Below are 17,889 nucleotides of genomic sequence, written 5' to 3' on the forward strand. Positions count from 1 at the left end.
GAATATTCAACTTGTATTCCTGGGCCTGTCTTGGAATATTTTGGTGATTTAAAGGCCAAGTCTTTTTTGCTTTTTTTGTGGGCCAATGCAGATGCATTACACGTTTGAAATAAATTCAGTAAAATGGTTGTGAATAGTTTGTTTTGTTTAACAACACCACTAGAGCGCATTGATTTATTAATCTTTTGCTATTGGATATCAAACATTTGGTAATTTTGACATAGTCTTAGAGAGGAAACCTGCAACATTGTTTCATTAGTAGCAAGGGATCTTTTATATGCACCATCCCATAGACGGGATAACACATACCTGTCGAAGTGCACTGGCTGGAGCAAGAAATAGCTACGCCCAATGGGCCCACTGACAGGGATCGATCCCAGACCGACTGCACATCATGCGAGCACTTTACCACTGGGCTACGTCCCACCCCTAGTTGTGGGTAGGGTCACTTCCTTGTATGCATTATGGTATGCTGTTTTGGCAGCAGTGTTTAAAATTGATTTCAGAGTGTATAATCACCTACATATGAGTCAATTATGAGTTTGGCACTTCCCAACCAGAATGTTCTAATTTTATCTGCGAGACGAGAAAGTGCTTGTTAGTGATCAGTTCAAAGAGTTGTCAGTTGTGTAACATCCTGATGATCTGTAAGATGTATTTCTAAAAGGTACCAATAAAGACCTACAATGTAGTAGCATTGATATTATGATGCACACCAGGTACTGTAATAAGCTAAAATACTTACATTTTATTTTGCTTAAAATAACAGTATCAGCTGAAAATACAGTTGTAAAAATGTAAAGTCCATGCCAGTTTTAGGTTTTTGATTGGATTTCATGTAACCGATCACCTGGTTACCTAGTTGAAAACCACATGAACAGACTAAAGATTTTGAAATATTGTGCCCAGGGAAATACTGTTCCACCTGTGAAAATGTATATAACCGATTTCTTGCAACTGATTAGTTAGGGTAGGTAGTCTATATGGTGGTACGAGCAGTTTTGTTTTTCCTTCTCTTGGCCACATCTGGCTGTTACTGTGTGTTGATTAGCTGTTACAAAAGTTCAAGCCTCACACACACAGAATTGGCAAAGCCTCCAAACTTTTAATGGCATGCTGTTTATATGTGACTTTAAAATATAAGCATGAGGCTGATATATCATTAAATGAACGTTCCCTTTTTTTCCCTCTTTTTTTTTGTTATGGAAAATATAATGGCTCATCATTCTTACTACAAGTTCTAGAGAAATATAATTCTGTAAACACCTTGATCTCATTTATTTATTTTATGCTGACATCCAAAAGAAGCTTTACAAGTCTTGAAATTGTATTACAGACAACCAACAAATGGTATGGTGGGATATGAAAGTATCATGAAGTTCAACATCTAAACATCACAATGCAATTCGTGATACATGCAAAATGTTTGTAAAATGGTTTTTAAATGGGTTCTTTCAGATTAACAACAGTATTTATCAAATGATTCATATTTTATGAATGTGAAGTTTCTTTTGGACGTCAGTATATTTATTTTTAAGTTCTACACAAATATGATTCTAAAACTACCGTACTTGGATCTCATTCCATTCATTCATTTGTTCGTTCATTCTTTCATTAATTCATTTGTTTCTTCTTCTTCTTCTTCTTTTTTAATGAAACTGGTTCAATTGCACACGATTCAGTATTTTGTACACTCATTGTTTTCCCCGAGTGAGTACTCTGTTTCTGTGGGCCACCCACTGAACACACATACACATACACATACACACGTTTGATGTGTGACCCATGGCTCCATTAATGGGTTCACACCTCTCATCTCTGCCAAAGATGTGCCAGCTAGCTTTTGTTAATGACGCACACATTGTGAGCTTTGTGTTTCACAATATCACCTTGGCTGACCTCATCTATATAAAGATCACTGATAGGTATAATTATTTCCACTATCTTCCGTACTCTTGTTATCTCACAGTTTTTGTTAGCGGAAAAAATGTGGTCAATATCCTAAAAATTCCTCTGGCATCAAAGCTATAAACTCAGATAAGCACAGAGGAAGGAAAGAAGAAATGGTTTGGTTAACATAGCACTCAATGCATTTAAATTTATGGTTATATGGCACCTGATGTATGATTACGGATAACACAGTTAATGAGAGAAAAAACCTGCTACCACCTCCCATGGGCTATTCTTTTTGTTTAGCAGCAAGGGATATTTTATATGCACCTTTCCACAGATATAATAGTACATACCATGTCCTATGTTATACCAATGGACCCAATAACCGACGAGGATCAATCTTAGAATGATAAGGCATTAGGCGTGTGTGTGTGTGTACCCCTCCCCACACTGATGTGTTCACCATTTAATGAATGGAGATGTTAATCTGTTGTTTTGAGACATGTATATTGGCTGCCTATACATGTGGATGTATCTCAGGAAAATTGTCTTATATAAAGTATAGGGTTAGTCTACATTTCAAAGACTCTAGAACTTTGCCCCTAGAAGGGGCAGGATGTATATATATGTAGCTCAGTGATAGCGTTCACCTGATCACAGGGTCAATCATCTCGGTGGACTTGTTTTTTTTTTTTGTCCATGTCCCCAACCAGTGCCTCATGGCTGATGCATCAAAGGCAGTGGTAATGTCCTGTCTATGGGAAAGTGCATTTAAAAGATTCCTAGGCCCATGCTTATAAAACTTAAAAGAGTCCAGATTCAATTTCAGATGACATCACATGCATGCAGTTTGTATGACGTTACCATGGTGTTACTGTCTCAGACTCTATTTGAGTCTCGACCGGCCTCGGTGGCGTCGTGGTAGGCCATCGGTCTACAGGCTGGTAGGTACTGGGTTCGGATCCCAGTCGAGGCATGGGATTTATAATCCAGATACCGACTCCAAACCCTGAGTGAGTGCTCCGCAAGGCTCAGTGGGTAGGTGTGAACCACTTGCACCGACCAGTGATCCATAACTGGTTCAACAAAGGCCATGGTTTGTGCTATCCTGCCTGTGGGAAGTGCAAATAAAAGATCCCTTGCTGCTAATCGGAAGAGTAGCCCATATAGTGGCGACAGTGGGTTTCCTCTCAAAATCTGTGTGGTCCTTAACCATATGTCTGACGCCATATAACCGTAAATAAAATGTATTGAGTGCGTCGTTAAATAAAACATTTCTTTCTTTCTTTCTATTTGAGTCTCGAGTCTAGACTCTAAAAGTTTTATAAGCACCAAACCAGGCTTCTTCAAAGTTAGGAGTAACCTATATGCATATGGCGGCAGCTTTGTTTCCTGTCTCTGATTCGTCCATGTGTTAAAATAATCTCATATCAGATACCGTGAATGAATGGATGTTTAATGACACCCCAGCACAAAAATGTATCGGTTATTGGGTGTCACACAATGGTAAATATTGTCAGATACCAAATAGTCGGTTAAAAAATATGGTGAGGTGTCATTAAACAAATGACCGGCCTCGGTGGCATCATGGTTAGGCCATTGGTCTACAGGCTGGTAGGTACTGGGTTCGGATCCCAGTTGAGGCATGGGATTTTTAATCCAGATACCGACTCCAAACCCTGAGTGAGTGCTCTGCAAGGCTCAGTGGGTAGGTGTAAACCACTTGCACAGACCAGTGATCCATAACTGGTTCAACAAAGGCCATGGTTTGTGCTATCCTGCCAGTGGGAAGCGCAAATAAAAGATCCCTTGCTGCTAATCAGAAAGAGTAGCCCATGTAGTGGTGACAGCGGGTTTCCTCTCAAAATCTGTGTGGTCCTTAACCATATGTCTGACACCATATAACCGTAAATAAAATGTGTTGAGTGCGTCGTTAAATGAAACATTTCTTTCTTTCATTAAACAAATATTCCTTTCCTTTTCTTATCCTAGAAATATCCTGCATGCTGTGTATATGTACCAAGTACTGCTGTAAATCTTATCCTTTCTGAAGAAAACGTAAAAAAAATCATCTTGTTGCAAATTGATAATCTAGGACATCTTGTGGAAGCTGTGAGATTCTTTTAAAACATTTTCTAACATGTTTTGAATGACAAGTGAACATTTTTATATAACCTTTTAAAACCTGTCGTCATTTCAGGTTCGTCTTGTGCAAAAAAAAGACACAGGTCACGTTTATGCTATGAAGATTCTTCGAAAAATAGACATGCTGGAAAAAGATCAGGTTTGTAACTTAACAAATTTAGTCATTTGTATTTGGCATGTTAACTGTCCAGTTTGAAGCTAAATCAATATCTGATTTGGCGAAAAAGCCACTTTCAGCTCATTTGTAAAATATTGGATTTTTTTTTTATATTGCCTTAGCATTAATTTAATAAAAATTATGTCCCAGACATTGAAGAATGATTGACACTCCAGTGCAATCTTAAATACACATTGGCTAGTGGGTGTCAAACAAAGGAAAGCATATAAATGAGAGATTTGGGCCTTTGTACACTGTTTTTAAGATTGTATTGATACATGTTATATTTCTGGTGGTTGGTGCATTATAAAATTACCTCTCACCCTTCCGCTATCCTTATGGAACATCACGATTCACATAGAGAATAACTAACACGCCTTTGGCGGGTGTTTACAAATTAATTAATGATGGACAAATTAATCTTAACTTCTTGCAGTGAGTTGATTATTCTTTTTATTACCCATTGACTCTTCTACATGTATTTCAAAAATTAAAATAAAAATCTTTCTGCTGTCTACACAACAGTTCTATTAATCTCTACGTCACACATCTCTGCGCATGTACACTTCCCTCTTGCAGTATATGGCATACTACAAGTGATGTTGTCGGCTGAGACAACGGGTGATGATGTCATGGCATAGCAATGTTCTTACTGCAAGCTCATTTAAATGATACATGGTTGTTATGAAAATTTAGCATTTTATGTTTATAAAACAAATGAGTTGAAATTTTCCTGTAAGTTTGTTTAGATCATGTAACATACAATTAAACTTAGTCATGAATGGAAACATTTCATGAATGAAAGTGAAGATCCTGCTGTAGCAAACAATTTGCTTCCATTGCAAAATTGTTTTTACTAACAGAGCCTGGGCCCAATTTCACAAAACATTGTAAGCCTTAATTGTTTTGCACGTAAACGTAAATCTTTATTATTATTTATTTTTTTGGCCCTAAAAATGCTCCATCTTCAGAAATAATGTACTTTTCTGTGTGAAATAGATTCCAAACGTTTAAATATATGACCGGTATAACTGCTAGTTGCAGACGTAAACTTAAGATGTTTTATGAAATGGGCCCCAGTCTACCAATAAATTTTATGTTAAATGCATTTTCTTGTTTAGAACTCACTGACATTGTCTCTATGTTCAGTGTGTTTTTTATCGTCCTCATGTTTCTAGCAGCTAAAACTTCATTTTACTAATACATTTTTTCTCGTATCTTATGAAATTATTTCAAGATAAAATGTAGCCTCAGCTTCAAGGAATCGGAAACACCATGAGTATATACAAACTGGACTTCAAAACAAGAAAATGCATTTCATTTGTAAATTTTAGTCATTAAAGATTATGTTAGTTCTAAGTATGTTACAATAGCATCAGTAAAAAAAATATCGGTAAAATTATTTTTCTTTAGTCCACCAGATAAGTACATCTAGAAATCTACTTGTCCACTAATATTTTTACTTGTCCAAATAAGTTGTTAATTGTATCGAACTGCATGGATAATGTTTTTTTATTGCTCAAAATGAAACAGCATTATTAATTTTTACTTGTCTAGTGGACAATCATTGAGGCACAGTTTGCTTACAAGTCAGAGAAGATTTTCACTTGTCAGGACAAATGGACAAGAGCTTTTTTTTAACACTGTAGCAGCAAACATTCCCTTTAAATACTCGTACCAATATTGTACTGTTATGTTTAATATTATATTTTGTTTGTGTATTGTGTGTTGCAACGTGTGTGTTTGTTTGTTCTGCAGGTGGCACATGTCCGGGCTGAACGGGACATCTTGGCGGAGGCGGATCACACGTGGGTGGTGAAGATGTACTACTCCTTTCAAGACGTACAGAATCTGTATCTCATCATGGAATTTCTTCAAGGAGGTAGTATTCGAAGTCTTAGCTTTTATGTATTATGGTCCTGTTCTTATAAAACATTAAAATTCGTACCCAAAGATGTAATGAAGTACGCAGTTAGATAAAAGTCTCGATACTTGTTAAAGTTTTTAGTCAGAACCTTACTCTGTCAAGTTAGAGCCGAGATTCTAAATATTTTATAACTCTTATTAAGTCTTAACAGCTAGAGGCTGAAATATATTTTTATTGTAACCAATACTATTGTTTATGAAACTGGTTTGATTTGGAATCATTGGACATTTTCTTAAGTCACACGTAATACACATGATAGCTTGGGTGATTATTATTATTTATTTTTTTAACTGAATGTTAAAACATCAGAAAAATTATCCAGAAAAACGAACAATAAAAAAAGACCATAACAAAAACACTTGCCCCAAAGATTTAATATGGTTTGCATCTGTTGATATTGATATGCACAGACATACCTTTGTTTGATACCCAGTAACCAATGTATTTTTTGTGCTGGTGTGTCATTAAGGGGATCGTTGCCGACTTTTAGATGTATGTATGTGTGAATGATGCATCATTTCAGGCGACATGATGACACTGTTGATGAAGCGCGACACTCTGACGGAAGAACAGACCCAGTTCTACATCTCGGAGACGGTGCTATCCATCGACTCGATACACAAGCTAGGCTTCATCCACAGGGACATCAAACCAGACAACCTGTTGATGGACAGCAAAGTAACTGGCTTTTTATATTTGTGTCTGTGTGTGTGTGTCTTCATACATGTGTGTGTGTGTATTGTGTATATGTGTCTTCATGTGTGTAGTGTGAGTGTGTATGTGTGTATTGTGTATATGTGTCTTTTATGTGTGTGTGTATTGTGTATATGTGTCTTCGTGTGTGTGTGTATTGTGTGTGTGTGTATTGTGTGTATTGTGTGTATTGTGTATATGTGTCTTCGTGTGTGTATTGTGTATATGTGTCTTCGTGTGTGTGTGTATTGTGTATATGTCTTCGTGTGTGTGTGTGTGTATTGTGTATATGTGTCTTCGTGTGTTTGTGTGTGTGTGTATATGTGTCTTCGTGTGTGTATTGTGTATATGTGTCTTCGTGTGTGTGTGTATTGTGCATATGTGTCTTTTTATATGTGTATGTGTGTATCCTCATACATGTGTATGTATGGTGTATATGTGTCTTCATGTGTGTATTGTGTATATGTGTGAGTGTATCTTCATACGTGTGTGTGTTGTGTGTATGTGTCTTCACGTGTGTGCATGTGGTGAGTGCATATGTGTATTGTGTTCACATGTATGTGTCTGCATACATGACTGTGTGTGTGTGTGTATGTATGTCACTGTGTTTTGTATATATGTGTATTCATGCCTGTGTGTGTGAGTACATGCTCATGTGTGTGCGTGCATGCATTTAGCTTAAACTGGAGCGCTTACAGAATTCTCCCTAGCAGTTCTGTGCATCAGATGTTGTGCTATCCATCAACTCCACACACAAGATAAGGCCAAGTGTCAAAATACCTACATGTTACAGATCATATCTCCACAGTTAAAAATGTGCTTAGGTGTTGTTAAATACCGTCCTTTCCTTTTTTTCTTCTCTGAGGTGTCTTTAAACCGTTCGTTCGTTCGTTCGTTCGTTCGTTCGTTCGTTCGTTCGTTCGTTCCTTCGTTCCTTCCTTCATTCATTCATTCATTCATTCATTCATTCATTCATTCATTCATCCATCCATCCATTCATCCATTCAGTCATTTATGCTACCCTTCCTGCCCCTGATATGTTTGCCAGTTAAGTACATTTGTAAGATAACCAGTATCTTAATGCTACTTTTATGGTATCATTTATGCGTCGGATGATATTGCTTTAACTTTAATGTGTATTATCATTGCATGCAGTTTGGAAAAAGGTGTAATTGTTTTTAATCTGATTGTCTTGTGTTTTTTCAGGGCCATATAAAGTTGTCTGACTTTGGCTTGTGTACAGGATTAAAGAAATCTCATAGAACAGATTTTTACAAAGATCTGCACCATCCTAAAGTAGGAGATTTTAGTAAGTGTGCTATATTGTACCATTGCCTTGTTGTTTACCTATTATTTACTTTTTTATTTTTTTAGGGGCGGGACGTAGCCCAGTGGTAAAGTGCTCGCTTGATGCGCGGTCGGTCTGGGATCGATCCCCGTCGGTGGGCCCATTGGGCTATTTCTTGTTCCAGCCAGTGCACCACAACTGGTATATCAATGGCTGTGGTATGTACTACCATGTCTGTGGGATGGTGCATATAAAAGAACCTTTGCTGCTAATCGAAAAGAGTAGCCCATGAAGTGGCGACAGTGGGTTTCCTCTCTATCTGTGTGGTCCTTAACCATATGTCTGATGCCATATAATTGTAAATAAAATGTGTTGAGTGCGTTGTTAAATAAAAATTTCTTTCTTCTTTTTTTTTCTTTCTTTTCTGCCAAAGATGACAGTTGATATTATGTCAGTTGAGATTATGTTCATAATAAAATGTTTTTTGATAGAAACTGAAAAAGAGTTTTTAATTAAATGGTAGCTTTATAAATAAATTGAAAAGTTTTTGGATTTCATTACATTAATATAAATGAAAATTGTCAATAAAAACTTATTTACTTGTTACCATAATAGCATAATAAAAATAATCATGACAATATAATAATGTGTGTTTTATGACAAACATTTTATAATGGCATTGATCTGATTGTAGAGGTACATGTGGTTATTTAACTGTATTCATATAAACCATACTGTAGATGTTTGCTGATGTTAATTGTTGTCATCCAGGTGGAAATCCAATGGATTCTAAACGCAGAGCTGAAAGCTGGAAAAGAAATAGGAGAGCTTTAGTAAGTATTAACTAATCTTCTAAATATCCCCAGTAACACATTGAAATTGTGCCAGAAAGACCAACCTTTTAATAATTTTTACAAGTCTTGTTAAAGTCATAATAAGCTCATCTTCAAAGAAAATGGTTTATGCTTCATATATGTAATGTCAGCTTTGTTGTTTTTGTACAATACTGTCCATTTGACATTTTAGAACAATTTACCATAGCACTTATCTTGAAAAAAAAATCCAAGACAATTTCCTAGAACTGTGGTGTATTTCAAAAGGGTGGGGCCCAAAACATGTACATAATGTTATCAAAATTGAAAGAACTCTTGATTTAATTTTATTTCTTTATTTCTATTACTGTAGTACAGGGCCCGTGCTTATAAAACTTAAAGTCTAGACTTTAATAAAGTACAGACTTTAACGTAATGCTATTTGAATGGCGTTGCCATGATGTTAAAGTCTGGACTTTATTAAAGTCTAGACTTTAAGGTTTATAAACACGGGGCCAGATTCCCAAAATATGACCTTTCTGAGCTTACACACAAACATGTTGCCAATGGCATCATGCACTGTCTTGTGCCCAATATTGGTTGCTTTTTGTTTTGGCCTAGACTTTATGTATGTACAGTGAAACCCCTCTAACTGGACACCCTCGGGTCCAAGTAAAAGGTCTTGTTATAGAGGTATCCAGTTTAAAGAGTTCTGTTCTGATTTTTAAAAAGGGACCATTAAAAACGCCCGGTTTTGAGGGAATTTTCATTTACAGAGGGTCTGGTTTTGCAAGGTTTCACTGTAGTTTGTAATAATTGTTTTGTTTGTTGTAGGCATACTCAACAGTAGGCACTCCAGATTATATAGCTCCCGAGGTTTTTATGCAAACGGGATACTCGAGCAACTGTGACTGGTGGTCTCTCGGTGTCATCATGTATGAAATGTTAATAGGTGAGTTGTTGTCTCTCGGTGTCATCATGTATGAAATGTTAATAGGTGAGTTGTTGTCTCTCGGTGTTATCATGTATGAAATGTTAATAGGTGAGTTGTTGTCTCTCGGTGTCATCATGTATGAAATGTTAATAGGTGAGTTGTTGTCTCTCGGTGTCATCATGTATGAAATGTTAATAGGTGAGTTGTTGTCTCTCGGTGTCATCATGTATGAAATGTTAATAGGTGAGTTGTTGTCTCTCGGTGTCATCATGTATGAAATGTTAATAGGTGAGTTGTTGTCTCTCGGTGTCATCATGTATGAAATGTTAATAGGTGAGTTGTTGTCTCTCATGGCTGACAGGTCTGGGTAATTGGTTTTCATCCACATTTTAAGAGATTTTCATTGTGGGATACATAGATGCGTGCACTGGAATTAAAATAAGTTCATGTCAATTTACTTGTCATCATTATCTGTTCAAATTTATATTCTTGTTTTCTTGATAATTTTTCGGGAGCAGAACTCATTTTAGATGCTTTGTGTTTAATGGTTGTATTATTTTGTTTCACTGATTTTGTTTTATATTAAATAAATCCCCATAAAATTTAACCTGCTGACTACCCATGTTAAGCAGCTACTTGTTCAATGGTCAGTTAATTTTGATACCAAATCATCTAATTTAGTCAATTTTACACTGTCTAACATCACTCCCTTTTCTTCCTTGATGAACAACTAGTTGTTATTTACAGTGCAATAAACATTTAGAAGCAGTAACCCATGATATTTGATGCAAGTGAAAAAAAAATTGGATCTTAAGTGGAGTAATTTTAGCATTGCTTCCTTATCTATTCTGGCTAATTTATAACTGTTTTTTTTTTATTGCTTAAACAAATTGAAGAGCTGGAGGTGGGTTATTCCACCAAATAGACAGTGTATCTTTTGTGCATGCTGGAGTATGATACTATCATGTTCGACATTTATCCATTCTAATAGAGAGTGTAATACCAGTGCCAGATTATTGCGCAGGTGGTGCATAGCATTAACTGTATGCATGGTGAGTGCATATCACCAGTAATCATTCAAAGTGTACAGTGAAACATATCTAAACTGGACACCCTCGGGACCAAGTAAAATGCCTGGTATAGAGGTATCCAGTTTAGAGAGGTTGAGTTCTGTACTGACTATTATAAGTGACTTTGAAAAATTTCCAATTTTGAGGGAATTCCAGTAAACAGAGGGTCAGGTTTCAAGAGGTTTTGCTGTATTTACAATGTTGGTGACAATCAATTATATAAGCACAGCATGGCTTGGGGATGTGACATTGCTTGATAACTTTCAAAGCGATTTCAACTCACAACAATATTGTAAGCTGACTACGCCCATAGTTTTAAAGACACAAGCCTTAACAAAGTGTCCTGACTTAAACTAGATGCTGTTGGGTGAGGCTTCTATTAAAGCCATGTTTTTTTTTACATTAAAGTTTTATAATCACCATCTGGAACTGCTGCACACTGTCAGTTTGCCAGTAACTTCATCGCCCAGCGATATTGTAAGCTGACTATAGCTCATACATGTAAAGACACAACATATCAGCAAAGTGTCCTGACTTATGCTGTTAGCGTGGGTGGGGCTTCTATTAAAGCCTTGGGTTTTCTAATCACTGGGCTGGAACTGCTGCACATTGACATTGCTTACAGTCTGTGACGACCCAGAGTAATTAGCTATCAAAACACGTGCTGCTGAAAGGGCGGGAAGTAGCCCAGTAGTATTTGCCTGATGAGCAGTTGGTCTAGGATCGATCCCCATCGGTGGACCATTGGGCTATTTCTTGTTCCAGCTAGTGCACCACGACTGGTATATTAAAGACTGTGGTATGTGCCATCCTGTCTGTGGGATGGTATGTAGAAAAAATCGGGCTACTAATGGATAAATGTAGCAGGTGTTCTCTCTAAGACTACATAAAAATTCCAAATGTTTGGCATCCAATAGCCGATGATTAATAAATCAATGTGCTCTAGAGATGTCATTAATCAAAACAAACATTAACATGCTGCTGGTACCACACTGAACCCCACCTGTGCTATAGATCGGCATAATAATGAACTTTTTTCTATAATATTTAGTATGGTTAAAGGAACAGTTTGGCTAATTCAATGTTACATATCGAAGTATGCAGATCTTTCAATTTTGTTGGATTTTCTATTGTAAATGCCAGAGTCAACCACCTGACCTGACCATTTTATTCATGTTTAACAGTGTATTAATGATTTACTGTATGCAATATTTCAACTCTAGTTATCATCAATAATATATTATCAAGACCTAGGACTTGTGATAAGAATAGTATGATGAAAATGTTAACCATTATTAGCAATAGAATAAGCTTGAAAGATATTTCTTCTGACAAACAGAATTCAGATATTAAGATTTGATGACACTAGATACATTTTGTTCAGTATTGCTACACAATTCTAAAACATTAAACATTGTAAACTGATGGCGAGTGTGTTCTGTATTTTATTTGGTTAATTACATTCTTTTTCCGGGATCAAATGAAAAATAACACCCAGAAAGCTAATGACATCATTAGAAAGTGACGTCATTAGCAATTGGAACAGGTGAAGTTGACGATTCAAGTCTACAGTTAGATTGTAGCCAGGTATTTTTTCAAGAAATACCAAATATAGTTAGTTCCATAGAAAAACGATTCAGTTTACAATGGACATAACCATATTGAGTTTTTAGATTTGCAGGTGTTATTGTCTATTTGATGCCCACAAATGTTTAATTTTTGACCTCCGGCTAACGCCTTCGGTCAAAAATGACATTTGCGGGATCAAATAGACAATAACACCCGCAAATCTAAAAACTCCATATGGTTATCTCCTAAGTAGTTGCTTTTCAATTAGACTAGAAATAGTACTAATCAAGATTTTGAAAACAAGATGTTCCCTGCCTTCATAATACCATCTCTCCCATCATCCAATATTTTTTGTTTAACTCGCCCTTCATGGAGGCAGGTTGGCAGCATGCTCAGAATTATGTCTGTGTTATTTCTGTTGGGTTAATTTTGGAAGAAAGATGGGTGAGGCAGGTTACACTATTTTAAAATCAATATTTTATAAGCTCTTTCATACAAACTACAACAATATTCATATGAAGCTAGCACTTGCTAAATTTCAGCCTGTTTACTCACCTCGTTTTTGGTCTGAGCTGGGCTGTATTATCATGAGAGATTTATCTCAGTTTGTTTGTTGTATTATTAATAAAGATTTGTTTGTTTATGCCTTGTATTATTAAGAAGATTTTTAGTATCCAAAGAGCTGGACTTGGAAGAATCACACACCGTGGTTTCTCATGTACGTGTGGGATAGCTGTCCTTAACCAAGTTCTCTGTTTGCCCCATGTATTATCTGTTGTGAAAATATCCCCAAATATTTAACTATGTCATGTCTAATGGCCAGCTTGTTTACCCTGAGATGTATGTTTGGTGGCCCGGTATTAACCCATCTTTTCTTTTGTATTGTATTTGGCATTTAAAATGTCGACTGGACCACATAGGTCACGAGAAAAAAAAAGAAAAAAGAAGTACTGTTGCTATAGATTTTTATGGAAAAGGTCAAAGGTTGAGTCAAGTGCTTGGCAAACAATTGCTGTTTGTTTTCATCATTAGGCTTGCTATTGAAAGGTCACAGGTCGGGAGGCAAGAAGTGCAGTTAAAATTAAAAGTTGAGTTTTTGTTTTAAGGCAAGTATGTAGGGTCAGGTGAAGTTGATCCATGCCCCATGTCTTCTAATGAGCCGTGTTGCCAGAGCAACAAAACTCTTATTGGAGAGTTCAGCAGTGTCTGGGGTTGGGTACCGGTCCAGTCTAGAGCTTCCATCCCAGCTGTCATTGCATCATTTCCCTGTCCCATTAGGTTATTCCCCATTCCAATCACATTCCAAAGTTTGTTTTGTTTTACACCACCACTAGAGCACAGCTAACCATTGGTTGTTGGATGTCAAACATTTGATAATTCTGACATGTATTCTTTAGAGAAATTGACAAAAAATTTCAGTTAGCAGCAAGGAATGTTTTATCTACACTTTACCCCCAACAGCCTGTGATATACCAGTCAGGAACTGGTTGGGATGTAGAAAAATCCAGTGTTTTCACTAAGTGGGTTCCATCCTGCAACAAGGGATGGGATTTAGCTCAGTCGGTTCAGTGCTCACTTTAGGTGCTTGCGTCGCAGGATCGAACCACCTTGGTGGATCCATTCAGCTGATTGTTTTTTTTTCTCGTTCCAACCAGTGCACTACAACTAGACAAAGGCCATGATATGTGCTTTCCTATCTGTGGGAAAGTACATATAAAAGATCTCTTTCTGCGTTAATTTTTTTTTAGCTGGTTTCCTCTGATGACTACGAGTTTGAATTAGCAAATGTTTGACATCCAATAGCCGATGATTAATTAATCAGTGTGCTCGAGTGGTGTTGTTAAATAATAAAACAAACTCCTACAACAAAAGTGCCGCCTCAGGTGAGCACTCTATCAACTGAACTAACTCCTGTCGCCATGAATCCAGTGGGTGCCTCACAACTAATAAATGTATATAAAAATGTGTAAAAATGATCTGGTTGTTTATTGAAAGGAGTGGCCTATGTGGTGGAGCAGGTTTCTCCTCTCACTCTCTAGACTAGTTGTTGAAAGAGGTAGGATATAGTCTAGTAATAGAATGCCAGCCTGAGGTAATACGTTCTAGGGTTGATAGCTTAGTTTTAAAATGGGATTACGTCTTGTTAAATATTACTTTCTTTTCCTACTGGGGTAGGATTTAGCAGTTGGTTGAGCCCTCGCCTGAGGTGCATGTGTCGCAGGATCGAACCACCTTGGCGGATTCATTTAACTGATTGGGTTTTTTCTTGTTCCAACCAGTGCACCACAACTGGTCAAAGGCTGTGGTATTTGCTTTCCTGTCTGTGGGAAAGTGCATATACAAGATCCCTTACTGTTAATGGAAAACTGTAGCAAGTTGTCCCTGATGACTAAGTGTCAGAATGACCAAATGTTTGAAGTCCAACAGCCAGTGATTAATGTTCCTACTCTATTATATATTTGTTTAACACAGAATTAACTATACTGTGGTATTGTGCAGGTTAACGTTTACAAGTGCTCTGATAATTGTATTTGTTTTCTAGGTTATCCTCCGTTTTGTTCGGAAAATCCACAGGAAACCTACAGAAAGGTGATGAACTGGCGGGAGACGCTTGTTTTTCCGCTAGAAGTGCCTATATCTGAAGAAGCAAAAGATCTCATTCAAAGGTGATATTCATTATTTTATTTTTAGCAGCACAGTATTTTTATAGGTAAATGTTTTGTTAGTCAGTGTCAAAAGTAAATAAAATGCAAGTAATATTTGGTATTTGCTAAAAGTAAATTAACTAAAACTAACATTTGTAACAGATATAAGATTTGTAAGTCGATGCCAAAAATAAATAAAAGTCCAATAACATTAAAAACAAATTATATTGTTAGTTGTTTTTAAAAAAATAAAATAAAATTTAAATTGAATGACATTATATTAGTGAATGAAATATAGATTAAAATCTAACAAATTCAAGGGGGCGGGACGTAGCCTAGTGATAGAGCACTCGCTTGATGCGCAGTCGACCTAGGATTGATCTCTGTCGGTGGGCCCATTGGGCTATTTCTCATTCCATCCAGTACACGACAACTGATATATCAAAGACTGTGGTATGTGCTATCCTATATGTGGGATGGTGCATATAAAAGATCCCTTTATACCAATGAAAAAATGTAGCAAGTTTCCTCTCTAAGACTAGACATAAAAATGACCAAATGTTTGACATCCAATAGCTGATGATTAATAAATCATTGAGCTCTAGTGGTGTCGTTAAACAAAACAAACTAACAAACTTCCCAACAAAAACAAAGTTTGTTACAAAACAAATCGTTTAACAGAAACAAAATCTGTCATGGTTTAAAGCTTTCTTTTCGTGCTTATTAAATTGTAATGTGCAGTGTGGGTTTCTGCTAGAGGGTAAATTGGGTATGGTGCCATACCCAAAATATTTTTTGCAGATTTTTTTTGTTTTGAGTTAACTTTATTTTTACAAAATGAATTACTCTTATCAGTACTGTATGATTTTCTAACTCTAATCCTAAACTTAACACATTTTCTTTCTGGGGGAGCCCCCCCACCCCCCATACTGTGGTTGCATTCAGTTCTATAGTGACATACCCAAAAATGTCTTTCTGGCAGAAACACTGGCAGTTACAGTTTCAGTCCAGGGCACAGACCTCATTTAGTTGTGTTTGTCTGGGACATAAGTTAATAGTTATTAACGATTAGTTACAGAGAAGTTTGTATAGTAGCTTTACACCGAGCCAATAAAACTGACGTTTGCTGGAAAGCAATACCGGCATCCAGTACCTACAGGTACCATCCTAAAACCCAATGACTTAACCAGAATGCCACCAAGGTTGGTACGAATACAGGCGTTTTGTTAGTCAGTGAGAAAAGTAAATAAAAATGCAATAAAAGAAACATTTTGTTTGTCGGCATAGGAAATAAAATAAACGAAGCCGGTTTTGGAAATCATTGACAGGTAGAAACCCCCACAGATCTGATAACATTATTATAGACCACCATTAAACACAAAAGATTTGTTTGATTAGTGCTAAAAATAAATATAGGCAATGGATACCTTTCCAGCATATTGATTTCATTGTAGTCAGTTCAACACAGTGGTTTCCAGTACTGAGATACATGGTAATAGAGCTGGCTGCATGTAAACATGATTGATTCTGAAGGTTGACCCAGTTTTATTTTCTTTTTCATTTGCTCTTCCCCATAGATGGGTTTGGGGGAGAGATTTATTCCTTTATAAAACCTAATGTGTATGTTAATCTGTATGTAAAAAAAAAAAAAAAAATAAAAAATCCCAAAACGACAATTTAAAAAATAAAAAACTTGGTGAAAAAGACCATGATTATCATGAATTCTTGTAGATCATGTTACAGCAAATAATCTAAGTCATTGTATCTCAAATTGCTGGAACCCTGCTGCTGTTTGAGGAGAATAAAAAATTGATAGCCAGGTATTCCCCGTCACATGATGGGTATCGGTGATACTCTTCAGTTACGTTAAAAGTGGTAGAAACAGAATTCTCTTCTCATTCTCCAGTGTGACAGCTGTCACATGTCAACATTTAATAACTGTTAATTACACTTTTCCAATTTGCTTCAGCACTTAACAGTGACAGTAAAAAAGCTAAAGTAAAACTGGTTAACATCAGCATTTTGTTTTATTTTGCTGGTGCAAATAATTGGAAGATACTAGTATAGGCATTCAGAATGTGAATGTCGAGACAAAACATATTTTAGCTGAAACAAATTGTTCAGCATTTATTTTTGCTAGGCATAATTTAGTTAAGTCAGCCGAGAATTTAGCTAAGTCAGTAGAGGGCTTAAGTCAAGTGCTTCATTTGTATGATTGAACCTCATCAGCAGATGCCCATTGAATGATCTATCAAAGTCTGTGGTATATACTGTCCTGTATGGAAAAGCAGGCAATATATTGTTTTAGAAATTTTGATGAGCAAAAGTTGTTAATTGATTGAAAATTGATAACCAAAAACATTTTAATGTTTTAGAATTGTGTGGCGATCTCTGCAATTTATATAGACAAACGTAATGTGATACTAAAGAAAATGTACCCTGGAAAGTGCATATAAAAAAATCCTTTGCTGCTAATGGGGAAAATGCAGTGGATTTCCTCAGAAGACCAGACGTTTGACATCTAGAGGATGATGATAATAAATTAATGTGCTCTAGTGTTGTCATTAAACAAAACAAACTTTCACTTTAGCTTTAAGACTTGTAGATGCTTACATCATGGCTTAGTATGGACTCCAACCCATACAGGAGTTCACAACTCAGTGAGTAAGGTGTAAGACTCAGGCCTTTCCCCAGGAATTTTTTAAGGTGCTTACAAGTTACATTTAAAAAAAATAAAAACAAGTAAAATCGTGAAA

The 17,889-nt window shown here is 36.4% G+C and overlaps 1 protein-coding gene across 1 annotated transcript in view; it reads left to right on the forward strand.

Annotated features, from left to right (window-relative positions):
- The window catches only part of LOC121381501 (serine/threonine-protein kinase 38-like), a 65,448-nt gene that overhangs the window by 30,912 nt on the left and 16,647 nt on the right, over positions 1-17,889 (forward strand). The window contains exons 5-11 of the mRNA XM_041510822.1: positions 4,094-4,177; positions 5,954-6,077; positions 6,646-6,800; positions 8,022-8,124; positions 8,875-8,936; positions 9,750-9,867; positions 15,031-15,154. Coding sequence (XP_041366756.1) covers positions 4,094-4,177; positions 5,954-6,077; positions 6,646-6,800; positions 8,022-8,124; positions 8,875-8,936; positions 9,750-9,867; positions 15,031-15,154 — 770 coding nt within the window. The remainder of the gene's footprint in view (positions 1-4,093; positions 4,178-5,953; positions 6,078-6,645; positions 6,801-8,021; positions 8,125-8,874; positions 8,937-9,749; positions 9,868-15,030; positions 15,155-17,889) is intronic.

Source organism: Gigantopelta aegis, chromosome 9 (genome assembly GCF_016097555.1).
Source record: "Gigantopelta aegis isolate Gae_Host chromosome 9, Gae_host_genome, whole genome shotgun sequence".
NCBI classification, from domain to species: Eukaryota; Metazoa; Mollusca; class Gastropoda; order Neomphalida; family Peltospiridae; genus Gigantopelta; species Gigantopelta aegis.